The sequence below is a fragment of the Ursus maritimus genome, unplaced genomic scaffold (genome assembly GCF_017311325.1).
Source record: "Ursus maritimus isolate PB19 unplaced genomic scaffold, ASM1731132v1 scaffold_5, whole genome shotgun sequence".
Lineage (NCBI taxonomy): Eukaryota > Metazoa > Chordata > Mammalia > Carnivora > Ursidae > Ursus > Ursus maritimus.
Genome location: NW_024426663.1, coordinates 38,022,092 through 38,047,585, shown reverse-complemented (window position 1 = coordinate 38,047,585; position 25,494 = coordinate 38,022,092). Strand labels below are relative to the sequence as shown.

At 39.6% G+C, this 25,494-nt stretch overlaps 2 protein-coding genes across 3 annotated transcripts in view; one reads left to right on the top strand and one right to left on the bottom strand.

The window, feature by feature from the left end:
* The window catches only part of SGTB (small glutamine rich tetratricopeptide repeat co-chaperone beta), a 39,251-nt gene extending 32,781 nt beyond the window's left edge, over positions 1-6,470 (bottom strand). Inside the window, exons 1-2 of the mRNA XM_008691367.2 lie at positions 6,278-6,470; positions 5,008-5,129 (exon numbers count right to left, since the gene is read on the bottom strand). Coding sequence (XP_008689589.1) covers positions 5,008-5,107 — 100 coding nt within the window. The 5' untranslated portion in view covers positions 5,108-5,129; positions 6,278-6,470. The remainder of the gene's footprint in view (positions 1-5,007; positions 5,130-6,277) is intronic.
* An 89-nt stretch (positions 6,471-6,559) lies between these two features.
* NLN (neurolysin) overlaps positions 6,560-25,494 on the top strand; it is a 97,717-nt gene continuing 78,782 nt past the window's right edge. The window contains exons 1-2 of one of the 2 annotated variants that reach the window (XM_040622226.1): positions 6,836-7,039; positions 24,180-24,187. In XM_040622226.1, the coding sequence (XP_040478160.1) occupies positions 6,882-7,039; positions 24,180-24,187 (166 nt within the window). In that variant the 5' untranslated portion in view covers positions 6,836-6,881. Of the gene's footprint in view, positions 6,752-6,835; positions 7,040-24,179; positions 24,188-25,494 lie in introns of those variants that run through there. The other variant, XM_040622225.1, reaches the window with a different exon arrangement.

Sequence of the window (25,494 nt, the reverse complement as noted above, 5' to 3'; positions counted from 1 at the left end):
AGATACAGACCAACTGAATGAGATGTCCAGGATCACTTGACTCAATTCATCAATTCAGTTCAACTAATACTATTGAGCACCTACCACGTGCCAGGCACTTTTCTTCGTGCTTCAGATATATCAGTGAATAAAAAAGAAGAGATCCCTGACCTCTTGGGGCTGACCTTCTGGGGCAGGAGTGGAGAGGTAGACTGTAAGCAATAAAAAGTAGAGCAGGGCAAAGGGATGCAAGTATGGAGAGCAGAGCAGGCAAGCAGGCTGCAGACGCAAGAGTGCCCAGCATAGGCCTCATTCAGAAAAGACATCTGACAAAGACTCAAAGAAGGTGGGGGTATTACCATTATTTGGAGGAATAACAACCTAAGCAGCAAAAAACAACTACAGCAGAAGCCATTAGGAAAGAAGATGTAGTGAATTCAGACTTAGGAAGCTAATTTGGCTCAAGCCAAATGAGAAAGAGGAAGAGACTGTGAACAACACATCACAGAAGTCCAAATTATGTAAATCCTTTAAACCATGACTAAGTAACATGGGGAGTCACTGCAAGATTTTGAGTGGAGAAATGACAGAATCTGACATACTCTGTCTTACTTTTTAAAAATTTTTTAAAGATTTTATTTTTAAGTAATCTCTACACCCAACGTGGGGCTTGAACTTACAACCCCAAGATCAAGAGTCACATGCTCTACTGACAGAACCAGTCAGGTGCCCCTGACATACTCTGTTTTAAAAGATCACTGGTGGCTGTGTTGGGAATATTCAACAAAGCTGCAAGAACAGAAGCAGACAGACCAGTTAGAGGCTACTAGAGCAAAACAAATGAGAAATACTTAATTCTACCCAGGGGTGACATCATTGGAGGTGGGAGGAAATGGTAAGACTCTAGATATATTTTGAAGGTACAGCCAACAGGATTTACTAAATGATTAAATGCAGAGTCTGAGAGAAAGAGAAGAGTCCAGAATGATGCCCAAGTTTGGGGCCTAAGCAACTGAAAAGACAGAGTTGCCATCAACTGAGATAGGGAACAGATTTTGGGTGGGAGGATCAGGAGTTCATCTTGGAAATGTTCAGTTTGAGATGCCTATTAGACATAGAAGTGGAGATTTCAGTAGGCAGTTGGATATAAAAATCTCAGTTCAGAAGGAAGGTCTTGGTTGAATGCCAAGAAACTGAATGATACTATCAAAAAAGTGAGTATAGATAATGAAGAGAAGATCAAGCACTGGACCCTGGGCACTCCAGGTCAGGGAATAGAAGAGAAACTAGTAAAGGAGACAGAAGGAGCAAGCAATGAGCTAAGAAGAAAACTAAGAAAGCGTGAGGAGGTATCCTGAAAGCCAACCGAATCAAGTATAAGGCAGCAGCAGGATGGAGTGGGGGGCACCCGGGGCAGGGGGGGGAAGATGAGGGAGATCATCAGCTTTATCAGTGGCAGTTAGTAAGACAGATGGAGACTGAGAACTGACCACTGAACTAAGTAACCCAGAAATCACTGATGACATTGATGAGAACAGTATGGGTAGAGAGACTGAGACTAAGGCCTAACTGGAATGGGTTTAAGAAAAAATAGGAGAGAAATTTTAAAAAGCAAGTAGATACAATTGTTTCAAAGAGTTTTCCATCAAAAGGGGAAGACAATAAAAGTAGGCAGTAGTTCCGAAGCAGGGGGGTGATACAGAAAGAGTAATCAGCTGTTGTTTTTGCTTTTTTAAGAAGGGAGAAATAATGAAAAGTATATTCTGATAGAAATGATCCAGGACAGGGCTCCTGGGTGGCTCAGTCGTTAAACGTCTGCCTTCGGCTCGGTTCATGATCCCAGGGTCGTGGGATCGAGCCCCGCATCGGGCTTCCTGCACAGCAGGAAGCCTGCTTTTCCCTCTCCCACTCCCCCTGCTTGTGTTCCCTCTCTCGCTGTCTCTCTCCACCAAATAAATAAATAAAATCTTAAAAAAAAAAAAATGAATGAATGAATGAATGAATCCAGGACAGAGTGAAAATTTGCTTATGTAAAACAAGAATAACCAGAGTGATATCTCGGAGTAGGTGAGACAGGATGGAATCAGATCCAGTGTGCTAGTAGAGAGGTTTCATTTAGAAAAGACGATGGATAGTTCATCTATGGTGTCCTAGTCTGTTTGGGCTGCTCTAACAGAACACCATAGACTAGGAGGCTTATAAACAACAGAAATTTATTTCTCACAGTTCTGGAGGCTGGGAAGTCCAAGATCAAGGTACTAGCAAATTCAAATTCAGTGTCTAGTGAGGACCTGCTTTCTGGTTCACAGACAGTGCCTCTCCACTGCGTCCTCACATGGTAGGAGCAAAGGAGTTCTGTGGGGTCTCTTATTAGAGCGGTAATCCCAATCATGAAGTCCCCACCTCCTAATACCATTACAATGGGCATTAGGTTTCAACTATGAATTTCAAGAAAACACAAATATTTAGTCCATGGCATACGGTCAGAGCTAGGCAGGCAGAGTGTGTGGAGGTGTAGATGCTCGTGTGTGGATAGATGGGGCAAGGGGAGTCTGTGGAAGTTGTTTGCTTAGTACTTTAATTTTCTTAGTGGAGTAGGAAGCAAGATCATCAACTAAAAGTGAGAACAGGGGAGGCGGTTTGAGGGTTTGAGAAGACAGCAGAAAGTGTTAAAGTACTGGTCTAGAAGAGCAAAAGTATTAACGAACTTGGAAGTGACAGCGTGATTGCCAGACAGCATTAAAGGTCCACTTGCGACTCACGGTCATGAATTTAAAGTGGGACCAATCGGCAAAATTGTATGTTTTGTTCCATCTATACATAGTCACATGGATATGAACACGGAGTTGCTGGAGACCTGGATTTTAAAAAGGTTGGGTTTTGCAAGAAAGGGAGAGATATACAAGGGCATGAACATAATGATGAGCCATGGAATTTAAGCAAAGTAAGAAGAGGGGTGTGAAAGGTAAGGGATCAACAACAGGAGGTACTCACAGGGTCAAAGAACTGTTGGGGCAGGGATTCTAGAGGGAGTGAGCTGCAAAAACAGGCAGTGGTGGTCAGGAAGTGAAATGTTTATAGTAGAGATTATGGAGAGAATGCAGTTTCAGTAACAGTAATGTCCAGGGAAGAGTTTCTCACCCTTGGCACTACTGACATTTTGGACTTTGTTCTTGGGGGCCATCTCGTGCATTATGGTATGTGTAGCAGTATCCATGGACTCTACCCACTAGATGCCAGTAATACCAGCCCCTCAGTGGTGACAATCAAAAATATCTCCAGACATTGCAAAATCACCCTGTGTTGAGAACCACTAGTGTGGGGTATGACCATGCGGCTGAGTAGTTAAGATCACTGGAGGACAAGGAGGTCAAGGAACAGAGTGCTGAGAGAACTGAAAGAAACATCTATGAGGTCCTTGCAATTGCCAAAAAATCAGACAGAGTAGTACTAGAGAGAGTGACAGGGAGCAGGAGCCACATGAAACAGATGTCCGTAGATGACAACAATTAGGAGTAGGTGACATTATCTGATGAAAAAGCTCAAAGCTGATAAGACTATAAGACCTTACCACTATGGTAAGGCTGGTACTAGAACTTAGGCTCCTCTTCTAGGGCTTTTTTAAATGTCTAGAAGGTGGGCAGACTTCTCCACATGATTTCATACTCAATTAAATTAGACTCGCAGAGTCAAAAATAGGGGTCGGTCAAAAACAATTGGCACCATTTCTGACTGCCATATATAACAAACAGCTGAAGGCACATATTTTTGGCTGAAGACCATCCTAAAAATAGGACATAACATCTTGATTTTTAAAAAAACTCTCAATTTTCTTTCTGGCCTTTAGAAGTATGTATTATACTGCCTTTGATTAGAAAAGACACATCTTTTATTAAATGATTGCATTTATCTGTTTGCTACTGAGCAACCATAACCAATGTTTTCTTTCGATAACCAGTCACCTTTATCTTCACACAGTCTAATCACCAAAGAGGACAAAAAGATCTTAATATGAAATGAACCGACTGCAATGTTCTCCAACTGTGTGTCACCTGCTCCTCTCACTGCCACCTGGAAAGACAGCGTCTCACCAGATTGCAAGCAGATTTAGAGCAAATGCCCAATTTTCATCCCCACCTCTTAAAACCATATTCACTATGGAAGTGCTTATTGAAATTAATAGATGTATCCCCTTTATAGGAGAAATAGCTTCAAGATGGCAAAATCAAATTGTATTATTATCTATTAAATTCTCCCAAATGTACTATCTCATTGCAATAATTAAGTCTTTAGGCCACAAGGAAGCTACACTCATTGAACCTCCACAAGCCCATCTGCAGAATTCTACCCTGTTATGGTTATGCTGAATTTAAATTTTATAATGCAGAAATGTGAAACAGAAAAGATGGTGTTTAAGGAAACACGTGATGCTATCATCCAGTCCTGCTCAACTTTACGGATTACCAAATCTCATATTTAAAGCTCACACAGAACAACAGTGAAATCCTCTCATTTTCAAATCCCCAAATAGAAAGTTCTCAGAGATTAATTGTGATGTAATTATTACACTTTTACATAGTGCTCTTATGATGACTAAGGTATTTTCACATATTGATTCTAAACAGGATGCTTTCCTGTTAGGAAGAGATGAGATCTTCAGAGTAAAAACCAGGATTTAAATCTCAACTTTGCCACATTTTGCTGTTATGTCACTTAATCTATCTGGTTTCATTTCATAATATGTTAAATGAGGATAATACTAACTTAACAGTTACTGTAGAGAAAAAATTCGCTACAGTATGAACAGCATAGTTCTGACACGTAATAGTTGTTCAATAAAAGAACAATTGTCCTCGTATTGTGTTGTTAATTAAAACAAGCCTCAGAAAATGGAAATGCAATCTCTCTTCTTGAAAGAGCAATAAAATGTTTTAGTTTTGTTATAACAGATCATAAAGTCAGGCTTATAGCTATTTTAGTCCTTGTTTACAATTATAACACAAATGAACATAAAAAGCAGGAGCCTACCTTCCAAACTTTCTTGTTCATCTGAAGTATAAGCATCCATCTGACTTTGTTCCCGTAAGAAACGAATAACTGCATAAACTAAGTGCTTGATAGATGACATTTTAAAAGATTAAGCAGTTTTCCTTGATGAGAAAAAGGAAAACAGTGATCTAAGTTATGTTACAGACTTGGTCAGGAAGGTTATAAATAACAAGGTTATAAATTACATCAAAAGTTAAAAGCAAAAACAACACCTGTATTACCTTCATTCTTCTTTTTAAAGAGTCAGGAGAACACAAAGTATTGTTATGGTAATACATTACATATTTTCAATTATACCCAATAGTATTAGATTATGTTAAAACTTGCAAAAGTAAAATTTTTCTCAAAACATGCAGAACACAAGCTTAGACTCTCACTGAATATCTCACTGCCTCTTAACACTACGTATAGTACAGATACAGATCGGGACAGGAAAATAGATACAGGTGTAGAAATCCCCAAAAGGCCTCAGTACTAAGTTGAGGGAGATTTCATACTGCTGACTCAGAAGCTGACTACAATGAGCATCTTCCTCTGTTTCATGAGATTTTTTTAAAATGTATGCATAATTTACCCTGCACCAACTTTTGGTAGGCTTAGACTGTTACTTGAGGAGGAAAGAGATTAATGAAAGGGTGCTCAACAATTCAATGTCATTCTTAATAAAAATGGCATTTCTATTTAATCAAGACATGTCGGAAAATCATTGCCCAAGTCGATGGATACTACAAACCGACCAGCGCTCTCTGCGGTAGCTGTGCTCTCGTGGACAAGCTGGAAGCTCCCGGTCATGTTCATTCACATGGAATACTATCGCATCTAAACCGTGGCGCAGGGCCAGCCGGCCTTAATGGCTTATTTCCACTAAATCGCATCATCCATCTGTTCCCCAGGTTCCCTAATCCAAAGCCTGGGTGTGGTACCCGCCGCGAGGATGTTTATTATTTCTGGGCTTATTTTTAAAGGCGAGCCCAGTGTTTAGGCCATGGGGTTGCAAGTACTAAATAAGGCCCCAGGGCAGAAGGTGAAAAAAGAATGGGGGGGTAGAGCGGGTGAGGAGCAGAAACGAAGATATTCAATCTCCTGCAGGCTTCTCCCCCTTCTTCTCCCCAGAGCACATCGACCTCCTTCTCCCTCCCTTCAGTACCTGGGCCTCGCTTTGGCCCAGACGGGGTTTGCTGCGGGTGCGCGGTGCAGGCCCCGACTGGAGCGGGAGGAGACGTACCCATCCCAGACAGAAGCCCCTTACCAGGCGAGAGGACGCGAAACAGTGGCAGTGGGCCCGGGGGCGTCCGTAGGCCGGTACGCCCGCCCCCTGGTCCTCCGGCTTCAGCCTGGCTCCCGATCGCAGAACTGCCCACGGTCGCCCAAACTTCCCCGGCTCCCAGGCCGCCGCCGCCCCTCAGCCCACCCGGCTGCGCGCTCTGCTCGCGGCCACTGGGTCTAGCCAGAACCGCCCCCCGGGCGGCGCAAGGCGCGCGGGGCGGGGCGCAAGTCGGGGGGGCGGGGCCGAAGTTGGCGCCGGCGTGGGGCTGCCGCACGTGGGAGGGCGCGGACAGGGCTGGCCGCCGCCACAGCTGTTGCCTCCTCCGCTAGGCAGCCTCTCGGCTCCCCGGTGCCCCGCCTTCTCAACCCCAAACCAGAGGACAACGCGCCCGCCGCCGCCGACTCTCGGCCCTCCCATGATCGCCCAGTGCCTTTCGGCTGTGCGAGGCCTCCACAGGTACCTCCCGTGCGCGGGTTAACCTTGACCGTGGGCCGGGCGTGGTCCTGCCCGTGCCAGGTGCCTGTGCTCAGCCTTTCCCGAGCGCACCCCTCCGACGCCCCTGGGACGCTCTGTCCCCGCGGCCCGCATGCTCTGTCCTGAGGGACACCTGGCGCAGGCACTTGGGGCCACCTTTCCCTCCTCCGCTCGCTCGGGAGGGCATCCATTCCCCTTTGTTTGGGACTGTCTCAGCTGCAGTCCGCGAGACTGGTCACAGGCCTGCCCCAAAATGAATGCAGAAAAATGGCTCGGATAAGAAAATCATTTGACTTCCGCCCCCCAGCCAGAACTGCAGACCTCTTACTAAAAGTGCCGGCAGCTGTAGTCTCAGGAATAGTAATTCTAATTTGCCCCTCACGCACATCATTAGCATACAAATCGTTTAACAAACATGCACGATGAGACCGTTATGGTTTTGCTGCTTATCTCCGTCCATGCTTTCTAATTTCCTTTTTATTTACCTCTTCCCCATAAAACATCCGGCCTCTTGCTGGGGCAAATTGACTTGGCCCAAAATGGAGGAAATTATTGCTTGGACACGGCTTGGGGCAGCCTCAGCTGCTGTTTTGGATTGCTTCCTAGCTCCCAAGCCACACCCCTCTGCCACAGACCAGTAGCAAGATGGTGAGAGAATTAAATTCTTTGCACGGATGCACTAGATGAAGTGGTTTTCGGAAACAATGCCTCTACCACCCCCATCCCCAAATCCAGCCTTGTACTGTAAATCCTAATGAAGATCCAACAGAAAAAAAGGAAATATGTGTTTCTTGCTAGATACTTATAAAACTACTTTGGAAAATGTTCAGCATTTAAGCTTTTTGACAGTTTTCTATTGTGTATGGCCACTCATCTGTGTGGGGCTGTCTGTTGCTCAGTCTCTGTAATTCTGGTGCATCCAGGGGACAGTAGCACTTAAAAAGAGTTAATGTGATGATTTTTACCATATTTCACACTGTCGTTTTAGTCTGCAGGCTGCAAGTGATACAGCTTCGAATGCAGTTATCCCAACAAACGAAGATACTCACATAACGCAGGTGTGAGAAGAGAATAAACTTTGTATAAGACAGTGGTTCTCAAACTTTTTAGTCTCGGGACCCCTTTACCTTGCAAAAATTACTGAGGACCTAAGAGCTTTTGTTATGTTGGTTACAACTATCCATATTTACCATATCATAAATGAAAATTAGGGAATTTTTTTTTAAGATTTTATTTATTTATTCGACAGAGATAGAGACAGCCAGTGAGAGAGGGAACACAAGCATGGGGAGTGGGAGAGGAAGAAGCAGGCTCCTAGCAGAGGAGCCTGATGTGGGGCTCAATCCCATAACGCTGGGATCACGCCCTGAGCCGAAGGCAGACGCTTAACTGCTGTGCCACCCAGGCACCCCGAAAATTAGGGGATTTTTAAAGTATTAGTTTATGTTAAAAAAAAACACAGTAATAAACTCATTACCTGCACAAATAACATTTTTAATGAAAAATAACTGTTTTCCAAAACTCCAAACACATCAGTAAGAAAGTGGAATTGTGGTTTGGTTTCTTTCTTTTTTTTTTTTTTCTTCAGTTTTATTTTTTTTATGGTTGTAAGATATACATAACTCAGTGATATTAAGAACACTCACATAGTTATACAACCATTACCATTATCCATCTCCAGATCTTTTTCATCATCCCAGAGTGAAACTCTGTACCCATTAAACAGTAACTCCTCATTATATTCTTTCCCATGCCTGGTAACCACTATTCTTGCTGTCTTTATGATTTTGACTGTATTAGGTACCTCATACAAGTGGAATCATACAGTATTTGTTCTTTTGAGACTGGCTTATTTGAGTTAGCATGTTTTTAAGGTTCATCCATGTTGTAACTTAGGTCAGAATTTCCTTCCTTTTAAGGCTGAATAATATTCCATTGTATCGATATACCACATTTTGTTTGTGCACCTTTCCATGGTCATTTGGGTTGTTTGCATTTTTCGGCTATTTTGAATAATACTGCTATGATCATAGATTTGCACATATATGTTTGAGTCTCTCCTTTCAGTTCTTTGGCATATATACTTAGAATTAGTGGATCTGTACGGTATTTCTGTGTTTGATTTTTTGAGGAACCACTATGTTTCCCACAGCACCTGTAACATTTTACATTCCTGTCATGACAGCAGTGAACAAGAGTTCCATCAATCGTCTCCAACATTTGATTTCTGTTTTTGTTTTTTATAAAAACGATCCTAGGAGTGGCATTGTTTTACACTTGTGTGAAACAAATTAGTGACTTAATAGAAAATAGCTGGATTCTTACATCTGCTTCTGCATTTGATATGTTACACTGTTTTGTTTTGGTTTAAGAAGAAAATCCCACCTCTCACTTATATGTAATTAGAAAAACAGGAGTATTTAACAGCTTTTTAAAAGTAATCATGGATATGCTTTGAAAATCATATCAAAGTTTCACAAGTGGTAGTTTTGTAAAGATTAGTTGCAATGTGAAATATGAAACTATCAATGTACTTTTTTTATTCTGTTACATTAGAATTCACATGTCTGTCTTGGATTTTAAAATGGATCTTTTACACATACGTAATATTCTAATATCAAACATTGGTTACTTGGAAAATAGCAGTACACTATGTTATACAGATCTTCCTAATGTTGACACATTACATTATACAATATCAAATCATATTCCTTTAGATCATCGTCCACCCCATCATAAATGTCTTGAAGTATTAGGAAGCTGGCAAGCTCACAGTGGCAGATACGGTTTTTCAAAATTCTAATTTTCATTTGAAAGATGAAATTTTATTATTGGTAACAAATACTATCAGTTCCTCGAAGTGACAGGCTCATTTTGTTACATTTTTGAGAGAATTTCTGCTGAATACTTTAGTCTGATCAGTCATAGCTTGTCTGTCACTCATGTTTTCAAGTACAAATAGTGTTCCATGAGAAAAGCAGGTATTTCAGCGCACAATTTAATCGGTTGCACGAGTGCTTTTGATTTGGGCAACCAGATCATCTGGACATTCTTTGTGCTCAAGTGTAGAGCAGAAGTGCTTTATGCATGCTTTGCCACACATATCATTCGGTGATTGAGATTTAATGAAATTAAATCTTTTACTATTTCATGAAAGTGAAATTGACATTTTTAGCATGAGTCAGTGGCAGTGAAGAATACAATGACTGCTAAGACAGTTCAGTGCCACTACCTTGACATGTTCTAAGGAGCCTACAATTTCAGCTACCATTGCTTCTTACCATCAGTACAAATGTCCACCAAGTGAAAAAAGTAAATAATACCATACTATTATCATAAAGTACTCTTAACCTCACAGATGACTTGAAATGGTCTCAAGGACCCTCCCCATATTCCTACCCCAAGGATTGCAGAACACATTTTGAGAACCACTAATATGTGTTATTCAGATTCTTTGTTTATGCGTAGAAGAAAATAAATTTATAAAAAGCCATGCAATTATTATCTTATTAGAAGCTGGTAACCAATTAAAGGTATCAATTATTTTGTTACTTAACAGCATAATATTGAAGTTAATCAACATATATAGCAGTAGTAATCATTAACTTATGGCACTTGTGAGTGACTTAATCACAGAATCTTTGTTTCAAACTGTGTCCTCCAAAAAACAGTCAATACTAGACAACGTGGAAGGCCCTGTGTGTTCCCTTGATGAATTTTTCCGTTTCTTCCTACACTTGGGAGTTCGTTCTAGTGTTTTAAGAGTAACTAGGTTTTCATTTACTGACTTAGGATTTCTTTTGTGTTTTTCTGTTGGCAGAGCTACTATATCCCCTTCCCAAAGCCAGTCTGACAGCCAGGAGGATTGATGGGATCCTAGGCCAATTTCTTGGGAATAAGGAGACAGAGAATCTGAAAACTGGTTGTAGTTGCTGTTTAGATAATCGTATGACCTTAAGGAAGTCACTCAATATCTTGGATCTCTCTCAAGTTCCTTATTTTGTAAAATGAAAAGGACTGGACTAAATGATACTTAAGATTTCTTTCAACTTTTGTTGCCAAAGCAATTAAACCAGGCAAATTTCCCCTCCTTTCTCAACCAGATTGCACAGAATCTGAGCCAAGCAAAATCTGATGTATACTGTAGAGTGAGGGATGGATGGCATTGTCAAAAAAACAAACGAGAAAGATGACTCAACAGTATTTAGTCCAAATTATAGCTATAATGGCCCTAGTTTCCTCATTCAATTAAAAAAAGAACTGTGGTTTTAAAAATTATGACAGCAATGCACGCTCACTGTAGGAAATTTAGAAAATATTCACACGCAAAAGAAACAATCCACCCATCCAGAAGAACCAATTGTTAATAGCTCCCCAAATCTTTTCTACAAATAGACACTTTTTTAAAACAAATATGGGATTATACCATGTTTTTATAAGTTTTATGTACTATAAACATCCTTCCATAATATAAACAGTTACAATGTAGTCCATTTGGAAATGTATGATAATTAATCCCACTTTTGGACATAACTATTTCCACTTTCTGCTATGAGTAATAGTGCTTAGATATACGTTCTTACTCTTAAGTCTTTTGCCAAATCCTTAATTATTTCATTAGTGTAAGTTCTTAGCAATGGAATTTGTACATCAAAGGGCATGTACATCTTCCAGGGCTTTGGTAATTACTATCCTAGTTTTCTCCAAAAACTTCCACCCAAATTACACTCTTACCAGTGTAGGGTGTAAGTGCTAGTTTCCTACACCATTTCCAACACTGAGCATCTTAATAATTTTAAACTGTATCAGTTTTTAAGCGGAAAGTTTTCTTATTATAATTTGCATTTACTTGCATTTTTCTGAGAGTTTATTTGGTGAGTTTAACTCTTTAATGAAAATTCAGGACTTGTGATCTGAAGACCAAAAAAGTTGTTCGCTTCTGACGTATTTATTCACACAGGAAGTCTTAGAAAGTCAGACAAATTCAATTATAGTTATTCATAAATTTAACAATATTTATGTATCTTAACGGGAATGAAATAAAATTGCAGTTGTCCCCCCAAATCAGTAGGTAGAAACCCCAGAATTTTAGGATAACGGTGCTAGAAAAAAATACCAGTGAAAGAAAGATTTTAAGTTATAAGTGTCAAAGCCTGGACTGAGATTATCTGTAAAAATGGATTTTAAAAAGTTGTAAAGGAGGATTTTTGTTGTTGTTCTTTACCCCTGGTTTTGGATAGAAACATCCTGGTACTTACTCAGATTTAAGTATTATCACCTCTTTGGTTAAGATAAAGCAGAGAACTTCTGTGAGGAGAAGCGCCAAGATTAAAGTATGAAGAACCAAGGAAATTGATGCTTGTTGGGTACATATGTATATGCCAAGTTCTGCATTAGAAAGGCAGGTAGTAAGTATACTACTCTAGACCAGACTAGACTAGGCTCTAATACTCTGGACCTGTCCCTGCCGCTGACTAGCACTGTGATCTCAGGCAGAGTTATTTAATTTCTCTGTGTCTTTTTCTTCATCAGTAAATTGAAATTAATTGGCTGAATTTTTCACTCACCAAAAATTTTTTGAGTGGTTGTTACGTGCCAAACATTCTACTTTTAGTGGTACAGCAATGAACAAAGCAGCCAAAAATCTTCGTGTTCATGGAGCTTACGTTCTAGTGGGAGAGACAACTAAGGAAAATATAGAGTGTGTTAAATGGGGACATGTGCCAGGGGACAAAAAGTAAAGCAGGAAAGAGGGATATTCAGTATTGGTGAAAATGAAATTATAGAGTTGACAGGAGAGGGCTCAGTGAGAAGTTGATACTGCGCCTGGTGTGTTTGAGAAATTGAAGAGGCCATTGTGACTAGAATGGGATACCTTTCACACAGGAGAGTAGGATATGAGACAAGAGAGGGAAAAATTGTACTCACCTGTATTAGAAAAACAGTTCTCCCTTCTGGGAGTCCCTTTACTACTCACACAACTCTTCACTTCTGACAGTAAACAGTCACCAAATGTGTGTGGAGGTTTTCCCCCACAGCAAGCCATTCTCTGAGTCACCAGCTGGGTGTCCGACATTTTAACTCAATTCTGACACTACCTACCTGGAGATACCGTCAGATCCCGCCGGTTAAGGGCTGGTCACAGAAGACTGCTCCCCACACTCCACATGCCAGGTCCAAGTCCATGGTGTTACCTGTGCTTCTGACCAATTGGCTATAAATCTGAGCTTCCCATGACCCCCTCTTGGGTTAGATGAATTTGCTAGAGAGGCTCACAGAACTCAGGAAACATGTTTACCAGTTTATTAAAGGATATTATAAGGATATAGATGAACAGCCAGATGAGAGAGATGAACAGTGAGGCCTGGGAGGATCCTGAGCACGGTAGCTTCTGTCCCTGTGAAGTTGGGGTACATCACCCTCCTGGTTTGTTCACCAGACTGAAGCTCTTCAAACACCCTACCATAGGGATTTTTATGGAGGTTTTGTGAGGTAGGCATGATCTTTCATTAACTCCCTTTTCAGCCTTCTCCCTTCTTAAGAGAATGGGGGAAGAGGCAGGGCTGAAAATTCCAAGTTTCTAATCATGGCTCGGACCTTCTAGAAAGCAGCCCTTATCCAGGGAGCCTATGCAGAGTCACTTATCAGAGCAAAGGACACTCCTATCACCCAGGAAATTGCAAGGCTTTCAGGAGCCCTGTGCCAGGAACCAGGGTCAGAAACCAAACGTTACAGCAAAAGATGATCCAGTGCTCATATCGCTTAGGTAATAAAAAGGGTTTTAGGAGCTTACTGCCAGGAACCAGGAACGAAGACCAATATATATTTGCTCTTACCTCACATCATCTTTTTAAGATGGAGAGTAAATAGGGAGTACTTTGAACATTGCCTGACTGTGTCCATTACCATTGGCACGATGATGCCATGTAACAAACCGAATCTCCAAAGAGTAAAATGACAGATGTTTATGTTTGCTGACAAATGTTTGTTGGACAGTTTTTCTGGTCTTGACTGGGCTCATTCTGCACATACAACCAGTCATGGGTTGTGTAGGCAGCTCTGCTGATCCTGGCTTGGCTACCTCATATCTTTGGGAATCAGGATGGCAAAAACTGGGGCCACTTGGCTTTCTTTCACATTCTCTTGCATTCTCCAGGAGACTTAGTGCGACCTGTTCCCATGGCAATGGCAGGGTTACATGAGAGTGGAAGTGTGTACTGAACCTTAGGCTCAAACGGGAGCACCATCTACTCTGCCACATTCCCCTGGCCAAAGCAACTCACAAGGCCAGTCCAGGTTCAAGAAATGGGTAGATATACGTTGTATCTTGATGGGAGGAGCAGCAAATTCAAATTATAGGAAATCATAAATACATGTAGGGTGAGATGGAGGTATGTTAGGAGTTAGTCTACTACCTCGGCACAGAAAAACTCAATAAATATTAGCTATTATTTTCATGTTTGTGAATTACCTAGTTGTATTGAGGAGGTTTTCAAACTCAGATCACTAATTTGTTTTGGGGGGGTTTTTTGTAAAGATTTTATTTATTCGAGAGAGCAGGAGAGAGCACAAGGGGTAGGGGAATGGCAGAGGGAGAAGGGGAGGGAAAAGCAGACTCCCTGCTGAGCAGGGAGCCTGAGCTGGGTCTCGAGCCCAGGACCCCGGGCTGTGCTGAAGGCAGACGCTTAACCAACTGAGTCACCCAGGCACCCCTCAGATTATTAATTTGTAATAGCCCCTCATAAACGTTGCAGGTTTTTTAGTCTTTGAATTTTGGGGTGAATTGTTACTATTTTTTTGCCCTACAGAAGTTTAAAGTTGTTACATAATCAAGTATGTCAGTCTTTTCCTTTATGACTTTTGCTTTTGATTGCGTGCCTAGAGGTGCATCCCTACCCCAAGACTATAATTTTTAAATCACTTGCCTTTTCTTCTTGTACTTTTATGTTTCATTTTGCGCATTTGAAACCTCTACCTCTCATGAAGTGACGCTTCCAATTATTAAGTGAAACAAAAAAGAAATAAGCATAAACTGCATTAAGTATGGGAAACTCCAGGGGCGCCTGGGTGGCACAACGGTTAAGCGTCTGCCTTCGGCTCAGGGCGTGATCCCGGCGTTATGGGATCGAGCCCCACATCAGGCTCCTCCGCTATGAGCCTGCTTCTTCCTCTCCCACTCCCTCTGCTTGTGTTCCCTCTCTCGCTGGCTGTCTCTATCTCTGTTGAATAAATAAATAAAATCTTTAAAAAAAAAAAAAAAAGTATGGGAAACTCCAGCTTACAAAATAGGGGTTCCTGATTGACCACAGTGTACTTTGGAAGATCCTGTTACATTCCACATACTGTGAGATTATCTATACCTCCTGCTTGGTGTTCAAAATGATACCCTCTTATTTCCCAGCCACATATAGCTGGTACCTTTGATACCTAATCTTATTTGTGGTCAAGACCCAAGAGGAAAATTCTTTTCCTGCCTCATGTCTTTTATTTTTTCTTCCTGCTTCCCCTTCCTTCTGGAAACCATCAGTTTGTTTTCTATGGTCAAGAGTCTGTTTCTTGGTTTGCCTCTCCCCCCCCCCCATTTTTTTTAAACTTTGCTCGTTTGTGGTGTTTCTTAAAGTCCATATATGAGTGAAACTCATGGTATTTGTCTCTCTGATTGACTTATTTCACTTAGCATAATACTCTTCAGGTCCATCCATGTCATTGCAAATGGCAAGATTTTATTCTTTTTTTGTGGTTGAATAACATTCCAGTGTGTGTGTGTGTGTGTGTGTGTGTGTGTGTATGTGTGTGTTTGTATACAAAGCCAAAGTTTGTTCCTTAAAAATATAATAAAATCAATCAACTTTATTTAGCAAGAAAAATGAGAGAAAAAACATCAAAAAAAGGAATAAAAGAGGGAACATCACTACAGATTGTGCAAATGTTACAAAGGTGAGAGTATTTGCCAGTGGAGTGTTTGCCAGTACATTGAAGATTTGAATAAGTGGGAAATTTCATTGAAAAATGTAACATTAGGGGCGCCTGGGTGGCACAGCGGTTGAGCTTCTGCCTTCGGCTCAGGGCGTGATCCCGGCATTCTGGGATCGAGCCCCACATCAGGCTCCTCCGCTATGAGCCTGCTTCTTCCTCTCCCACTCCCCCTGCTTGTTTCCCTCTCTCGCTGGCTGTCTCCATCTCTGTCGAATAAATAAAATCAAATCTTTAAAAAAAAAAAAAAGAAAAGAAAAATGTAACATTAAAATGGACACATGAAGAAATAGAAAATCCTATATTTATTAAAGAAACTGTCTTTGTATTGAAAGGCTTTTCCACAAAGGAAAGTCTAGACCCACATGGCTTCAGCAGTAAATTCTCCCAAATACCAAAGGAATAATGCCAATCATACATAAACATTTCCAAAGAACAGGAAAATAGCTGACACTTCCCACCTAGTTTTATGAGACCACCAAACCCTCATTCCAAAAATTCAGGAGAACACTACAAAGGAAAACCAGTGGGTTTTCATAAGTTTGAAAAAATTAGAAACTCAATCAATGAAATTAACCAATTAATGGAATAAAGGAGAAAAATCATGTGATTATTTTGCTAGATTCAAAAAAGAATTTGATAAAATTTAATACCCATTCACGATTTTTAAAAAATAATTTTGGCAAACCAAGAATAGAAGAACTTCTTTAACTTCATAAAGTATATTTTTTAAAACTGACATAAAACTTCATACATAGTAGTACAGTTATTTTTATTTTTTTAATTTTTACTTTACTTTAGTAAAATTATTTTTAAAAAGCCTTCCTGACATCAGGAATGAGACAAAGATGACCATTTTTGCTATCCCTATTCAATCCTGTCCTTGAGGTTTCAGCCAGTGCAATAGTTTAAGGGAAAAAAAAAATATGTAAAAATTGGAAAGGAAGAAATAGGACTGCCATTTTTCACAATGACATAATTGTGTGTGTAGAAAATTTAAAGGATAAAATATTAGAATAAATGAATTTAGCAAGGTTCCTGGATATCAGATCAACATAAAAAATTCATTTATAGCTTTATCTTAGCAAGGTACAATTGGGAAAGGAAAATTTTTCATTTTATCAGTAAAAATAGAATTTAAAACTTTAAAGAGTAATAAATAAAAAAATGTGTAAGACATCAGCAGAGAAAACTGCAAAACACTACTGGAAGAAATAAAAGAAGATCTAAGCAAATGAAAGGATATGTCACTTTGAGATTCGACCACTGAATGAAGAAAGTCTTCGTGTGTGTGTGTACACACACACACACACACACACACACACACACACAGCACATCTCCTTTATCCCTTTTCAATCAGTGGACACTTAGGCAGTTTCCATAATTTAGCTATTGTAGATAATGCTGCTATAAACATCGGGGTGCATGTATCCCTTTGAATTAGTGTTTTTGTATTCTTTGGGTAAATACCTAATAGTGCAATTGCTGGAACGTAGGGTAGTTCTCATTTTAACTTTTTGAGGAACCTCCATACTGTTTTCCAGAGTGGCTACACCAGTTTGCATTCCCAGTAACAAGGCAAAGAGTTTCCCTTTCTTCACATCCTCGCCAACACCTGTTGTTTCTTGTGTTGTTGATTTTAGCCATTCTGACAGGTGTGAGGTGATATCTCATTATAGTTTTGATTTGTATTCCCCTGATGAGAAATAATGTTGAGCATCTTTCATGTGTCTACTGGCCATCTGTATGTCTTTTTTGGAAAAATGTCTATTCATGTCCTTTGCCCATTTTTAAGTTGGATTACTTGTTTTTCGGGTGTTGAGTTTTATAAGTTGTTTATATATTTTGGATACTAACCCTTTATTGGATAGGTCATTTTCAAGTATCTTCTTCCGTTCTGAAGGTTGCCTTTTAGTTTTATTGATTGTTTGCTTGACTATACAGAAGCTTTTTATTTTGATATGTCCCAATGGTTTAGTTTTTGCTTTTGTTTCCTTTGCCTCTGGAGACTTATCTAGAAAGAAGTTACTATGGACATGTCAAAGAAGTTACTGCCTGTGTTCACTTCTACAGTTTTTATGGCTTCAGGTCTCACATTTGGGTCTTTAATACATTTTGAATTAATTTTTGTGTATGGTGTTGGAAAGTGGTCTGGTTTCATTCTTTTGCATGTTGCTGTCCAGTTTTCCCAACACTATTTGTTGAAGAGACATTCTTTTTCTCATTGGATATTCTTTCCTACTTTGTCAAAGATTAATCAACCATATGGTAATGGATTCTTTTCTAGGTTTTCTTTCTTTCCTTTTTTTTTTTTTTTAAGATTTTATTTTTAAGTATAATCTCAACAACCAACGTGGAGCTTGAATTTACAACCCTGAGATCAAGAGTCGCATGCTCCACCAACGGTGCCAGCCCAGGTGCCCTGAACTGCTCATTTCTGGGTTTTCTGTTCTATTTTTTTTTTTATCTATGTGTCCATTTTTGTGGCAGTACCATACTGTTTTGATTACTGCAGCTTTGTAATATAACTTGAAGTCTGGAATTATGATGCCTCCGGCTTTGCTTTTCTTTTTCAAGGTTGCTTTGGCTACTCGGGGTCTTTTGTAGTTCCATACAAATTATAGGACTGTTTGTTCTAGCTCTGTGAAAAATACTATTGGTATTTTGATAGGTATTACATTAACTGTGTGGGTGGCTTTGGATAGTATAGACATTTTAACAATATTTGTTCTTCCAATCCATGAGCATGGAATGTCCTTCCATTTCTTTCTGTCATCTTCAGTTTCTTTCACCAGTGTTTTATACTCTTCAGAGTACAGGTCTTTCACCGCTTTGGTTGGGTTTACTCCTAGGTACCTTACTGTTTTCGGTATAATTGTAAATGGGATTGTTTTCTTAATTTCTCGTTCTGCTTCATCATTGGTGTATAGAAATATAACGGATTTCTTTATGTTGATTTTGTATCCTTTGACTTTGCTGAATTCATTTATCAGTTCTAGCAGCTTTTGGGTTTTCCTGCCCACATCCTAACAATGGTCATAGTGACTGAAATAATCACAGCTTTCAGGTATCGCCTGCTTTCTACAGTGCCATAACATTCATATGACAAGGGCCACATTGTTTGATTTTTATCATTCTAACACTGTGTTTTATACATATGTACAACTTCCAGATTTCATTTCTCAGAGGAATCCTTCTATGTCAAGGTGCAATATAGAGAATCACAAGTTATGTATTTGAAAGAGAAATAGATGAATGATACTAGATTCCAGCTCCCAATTATGCAATTCCTTTTAGAAGTCTTATATTCAGTCCAGTTTTTCATTTTACAAATATTTATTGAGCACCTGTTATGTTATTATTTAATCTCAGTATCACTTTATCCTAAACCAGATTTACAAATCTTATAAATCTGTTCTTTTGCCATTGTTCTCTGTCTCAATGAATGTTACCATTTACTGACATCAAAAGTCTAGGAGCTGTCCCTGGCCTTTTTCTCTGTCCCTATCTTTTTCATCATTTACGAGGTATAACGGCTTTCTCTTTTCTCTATTTGCAGTACCACCGCTATAATCCAAATCCTCATCATGAATCACAGCCTCAATTTTTGCTTCCTACTAATATACTTTCCTTATGAAAACAGAGACCTTTATGCAATCCAAATGTGACATGTTACACTCTAATTTAAACTTCTTTAGTTCAGGGGCTTCTTGGTAGCTCAGTCATGATCTCAGCATTGTAAGGTCAAGCAAGCCCTGCATCAGCCTCTGTGCTCAGCGGGGAGACTGCTTGAGATTCTCTCTCTCCCTCTCCCCCTCCCTCACTTCCTTCCCTCCCTTTCTCTCTCTCTCTCTCAAATAAATAAATCTTTGAAAAATAAAATAAAAAATCTTTAGTTCACCATTAACCTTAGGAGAAAATCAAAACTCTTTGATTGGTTTGTAAATCCCTGTGTAGTCTGACCACTTCTGAGCTGTCCCAGCTTTCCCTCTCACTCAGTGAGCTCAGTGTTGCAGCCTGAGAGTTCATGTCCTCATCTCCTCATCTTTTTTTTTTTTTTAAGATTTTATTTATTTATTTATTTGACAGAGAGGCAGTGAGAGAGGGAACACAAGTAGGGGGAGTGGGAGAGGGAGAAGCAGGCTTTGCGCTGAGCAGGGAGCCCGATGCGGGCCTCGATCCCAGAACACGAGGATCATGACCTGAGCCAAAGGCAGACGCTTAGCGACTGAGCCACCCAGGCGCCCCCCTCATCTCCTCGTCTTAAATTAATACATGCTGATCCCTTGTTTGGAACATTCTTCTCTTTCCCTGCCTCTCTACAACCTGTCTAATACTTGTCATTCATCTGAAAAGTTATTATAAAATATTATACACAAAAGTTAGATATCTATAGTTAAAAGAATGAAAAAAGAGTATCTATATATCTGAAAGGATATTTCTAGTACCTTTGAAGTCTTTTGTGTGCCCCTCTCTGACCATATCTCTTCTTCTTATTCCAAAGATAACCACTGTCCTGTATTTACGTTTATTTTCCTGTCGTTTTTGTTTATAACGTCATAACACATATATATGTTTCTCGTAACAACATATGGTTTAGTTTCACATGATGAAACTCGATTTACGTGGGTGTGGTTCATTTTTATTGCTGTAAGACCTTTCACTGGGTGACCATTTCAAAATTTATTATCTATTCTCTTGTCAATGAGTATTTAGGTTGATCCCAGTTATTTGCTATTATAAACAATATTCTATGAATATTCTTATAATTTCTCCTGATACATATGTGCAAGGGTATAGCCCTAAGAGAAAAATTGCTAGGTTGTACAATCTGTACGTTCTCTACTTTATCAGATGATAACCAGTTTTTCCCAGATGGTAATACTGATTTACTTCCCATCCCTGTGTAGTGTTCATGAGTAATCATGATCCTCCATCCTCAGCAGCTCTTGATGTTGTCATTCTTTTGCCAATCCAGTCGTTGTAAAATGGTATCTCTGGGATTTTGTTCACATTGCCATGTTTACTGATTGGTTTGAGTGTATTTTCATGTTTATTTACCATTTGTATTTTATGGCTGTGGTGTCTTTTGTCTATTTTCCTATTGGGTTGTTTATTTTTTTCATACTGCGTTTGAGCAATATTTATATATGTACAGATATATTTCATTTGATTTACACTCAAAATACATACTTATAGGGGCGCCTTGGAAGCTCAGTTTGTTAAGTGTTCGACTCTTAGTTTCAGCTCAGGTTATGACCTCAGGGTCGTGGAATAGAGCTCTACACACGAAGGCAAAGTCTGTTTAGGATTCTCTCTTTCCTTCTCCCTCTGCTCCTCTCTGTGCTTGCACGCACTAAATAAATAAATAAATAAATAAATAAATAAATAAAATATTTTTAGAAAATACTTATATTTTATCTATGCTAGATACTGAACTAAACTGAGAATACAGCTGTGAATAAGAAAGAAACTATCCCTTGGAGCTAGAGAGTATAATGCCAAGTGAAATAAGTCAGTCAGAGAAAGACAAATACCATATGATTTCACTCGTATGTGGAATTTAAGAAGCAAAGGAACAATGGGGGGAAAAGCCAATCCAAAAAATTGGCTCTTGAAATAACACATGATGGTTACCAGAGGGGAGGTGGGTAGGGGGGTGGGTGAAATAGGTGAAGGGAATTAAGAGTGTGCTTATCTTGATGAGCACTGAGTAATATATAGAAATGTGGAATCACCATATTATACACCTGAAACGAGTGTAACACTGTATATTAGCTATAGTAGAATTAAAATTTAAAACTTAATAAAAAAGCAAAAAGAAACTATCCCTGCTTGCTTAGGTCCATGCCCTCACTCTATTCAAGGAATCAGAGAGTAATGAAACAAATCTCTAAGGTGGTGGATTGTGGGGCACCTGGGTGGCTGAGTTGGTTAAGCATCCAACTCTTGGTTTCAGCTCAGGTCATGATCTCATGTGAGATTGAGCCCCGAGTTAGGCTCCGTGCTCATTGGGGAGTCTGCTTAAAGATTCTATCCCTTTCCTGCTTCCCCTATTCACGCACGCACAGGAGTTCTCTCTCTCTCTCTCTCTCTCTCTCTCTCTCCCTCTCCCCCTCACTGCCTCTCTAAAATAAAATAAATCTTTAAAAAAAAATAGTTGAGGGGCGCCTGGGTGGCTCAGTCGTTAAGTGTCTGCCTTCTGCTCAGGGCGTGATCTCAGGGTCCTGGGATAGAGCCCTGCATCGGGCTCTTCCGCTGGGAGCCTGCTTCTTCCTCTCCCACTCCCCCTGATTGTATTCCCTCTCTCACTGGCTGTCTCTCTTTCTGTCAAATAAATACATAAAATCTTTAAAAAAAATAGTTGAATTGTAATAGGTGCTATTAATATCAGCTTACTTTGCACTTCCTCAGAATGAACTTACCTGCCTCCTACTAAATTTGGTCCCTTTGAATGCTGTAAGCACTTCCATAGCACACACATTAGTAGTAGTAGTGTTTGCCTTTCTCACTAGTTGACACGTTTTCTGAGATCAGGAGCCTATTTTGTTGTTGTTGTTGTTTATGTCTGTATTTCCAGCACTTAGCCTGGTGTTATTCACGTGGTAGATGCTTAGTAAGTATTTATTGAATGACTGGATGGATGGATGGATGGATGGATGAAAAGTCGTTATCAGTGATAATGACTGAAAATTCAGTGTTCCCTGGTGAGACCTAAGAAGTATAGGCCCCCAGATTTGGCATTTTGATATTGACAATGACAGGCAAAATGCAGTAAAAAGTAACTTTTTCAAACCCTATATGAAATAAATAACTCATTGCAAAGTATTTTATCCAAAAATACAGATGCCAGGGGAAAGTATTATGTCTAAGTATTAATTTAGCTCTAGTTGAGTAATATAAAATTACATAGTGGAGTAATACGCAATAGGAGGCTAACTTAACCAACAAATACAGAGGGATTTTTATTATATACTAGGTGAGTATGAGGCAGAAGAGAAGCCGTATATTAGAAAACATGATGTTGCGTCATATTCCTTTTCATCGCTGGGGGGATCACACAGTGACCCAGTTGATGGGTCTGAAGAGTAATAGTCTAATATAATGAATATTCTGGGAGCAAGACTCATTCTAAATATGTCAACTTGGATACTGAAGAAATTGAAGAAGGTGCCAGCCTATGAAATACTGAGTCAGAAGCAACCAAGCTGAGAAAGAACAGAAGGCAGACCTCTCATGAGTGAGCCTGGGGTCAGGTGAGGGCTTAAAAGCCAGACTCTCTGGACTTGTATGACTTGGGAATTACTTGGGTCTGGCAAAACATGGCACTGAGCAAAACATAATCTTAGTCTGGATACGCACAGCAGAAGTACTTATTGGTCAGACCAAGAAGGTAGTGACATGCATTTTGACCTACCTAGTGGAAAAAGTCCCCAGGAGAACCCAAAGAAGATGGAACACCTGCTGTTAGATTTAGAGCCTTGCTACAAGTACTGTATTTCCGTAACTGCACAGAGGTAGCTAAGAAGAAGTAAAAACATGAAAAACTTTCTTGGCATGGCAAAAAGGACCTAAGCCTACTCATTTGTAAAGGTGTATAACAGGTCATCAAAAATGTTTCTAATGACATTGAAAAATTGCAAAATTACAGGAATGGTGGGTAGCAGAATGTGGCTGATTGAAACCCATATGTAACTTCCACATCTATATTCACTCATGCCAGATAGATCAACTGAGTACAATTACTATATGTCATGGACTGATAAATAGCACGAGAATAATAGATGTATAAAGCAAGGCACCTAAGTTGGTGTTATTTGCTTGTTGAAATTTTTTTGTGGTCTCCTCTTCACCAAAATTAATTTGTGATTGCTTACCTAAAAGTACACATTAAGATTAACAAAATGAAAGGAAAAGAATATTAGACAAAAAAATCAAAAGGAACATTAGGGTTAGCCTAGTTGATTTAATGAGGTCCAGAGTTTTACTGTAAGCTTTCTGCCAATAAGGGCAAAGGGAAAATATATTGTTAAGAAGTATCAGGAACACAGTTTTTCCTGGTAGTGTTTGTGAGATAAATTTATCATGTGGATGCATTGTATGAAAGAAATTAAATACAATGAATGGTAATCTCAAGAATACTTATACAGTAAGTACAGAAGTAGACTTTATAAAGGCTATATCTTATTTTGACCTTTTTTTTTTTTTTTTTTTTTTTAGAGAGAGGGAGAGCAAGACAGAGGTGGGGAGGGGCAGAGGAAGAGGGAGACTCTTAAGCAGGCTCCATGCCAAGTGCTGAACTGGATGTAGGGCTCGATCTCACAACCCTGAGATCATGAGCTGAACCAAAATCAAGAGTCGGACATTTGACCCGCTGAGCCACCCAGGCACCCCTTATTTTGATCTTTCCTAAAAGACTAAGGCAACACAGCCTAGGAATGGTGGTAAGACATATACATGTATGTGATACTATGTATATGATAAGGCTCATACAGAAATAATTAGAATACACGGTAGAAGGTGATAAGTACCAGAGAGAGTAATAGAGAAATTGATAAGGGAGTTCAAGGGGAGGGAGAGACTAGTTGCAAGATAAAAGGGAGGGACAAGGTCATAATTGATCCTTGAAGGCAGTAGTATTTGTAGTATTTGAACATGTGAAGATCAGAAGAGGGTGTTTTCTTACCCTCAGACTGTTTATCAGAATTTAGAAATAGCCACATTGAGTAAGTTAGATGACCAAGGCAAACATGCTAAAAATAATGAAATGACTCCAAGAAAGACAATGTGCTACACCTGAAATTTATATAATATTACGTATGAGTTAGTCTCAACAAAACTGGAAAAAAACGAATCTCAGTATATGAAGATTACACCAGGAAGGAAGGAGAGAAGGAAAAGAAAGGGAATGTGCAATCTCCATGGCTTTGAAAGGAAACCTGGTTTTACATGCTTGCATAAGCACAAAACCTCTGTTTCTTCAACCCTATGTTAGAGATAATATTAACTACCTGTTGTAATTTTTGTAAGGATTACAGGAATTAATGTACATGAAAAAGTTTCCCACAATACTCGATACCACCTGGCTACATAGTGACTTACAATTTCTTTTCTTCCGTTCAAGGTAGAAAAAAGTAGACCTAAGGATTTGGATAATAAAAACTGACTATATGTGGTTATTGAAAGTCACAAATGCTTTATCAGTGAAGATACAGATGACCCACTGATAAAGTTTTCAGGTGACTCTAAGTAAAGGTGAAAAATTAAAGTTCCAGAGGATCGCATCTCACTAGAGTACCATTCTAATAAAGAGATTCTTTTTTTTTTTTTTAAGATTTTATTTATTTATTTGACAGAGAGAGAGACAGCCAGCGAGAGAGGGAACACAAGCAGAGGGAGTGGGAGAGGAAGAAGCAGGCTCATAGCGGAGGAGCCTGATGTAGGGCTCGATCCCATCACGCCGGGATCACGCCCTGAGCCGAAGGCAGACGCTTAACCGCTGTGCCACCTAATAAAGAGATTCTTAATGATATTAAATATAAAGTGTTGTATTTAAATCACACCTATATAAGAGAAGGATAACATAAGAGCAGCACATAGGAAAAAACTCAAAATGTTTTGTTGTTTCCAGATTCAATATGAATTCGATTCATGTAGCTGCCAAAGAATAAGAGGGAAAAGAGTCACTTACCAGATGACACACTGAGTCTTGGGTGTTAGTTGTCAAATCCAGTGTATACTTTCCAGTCCT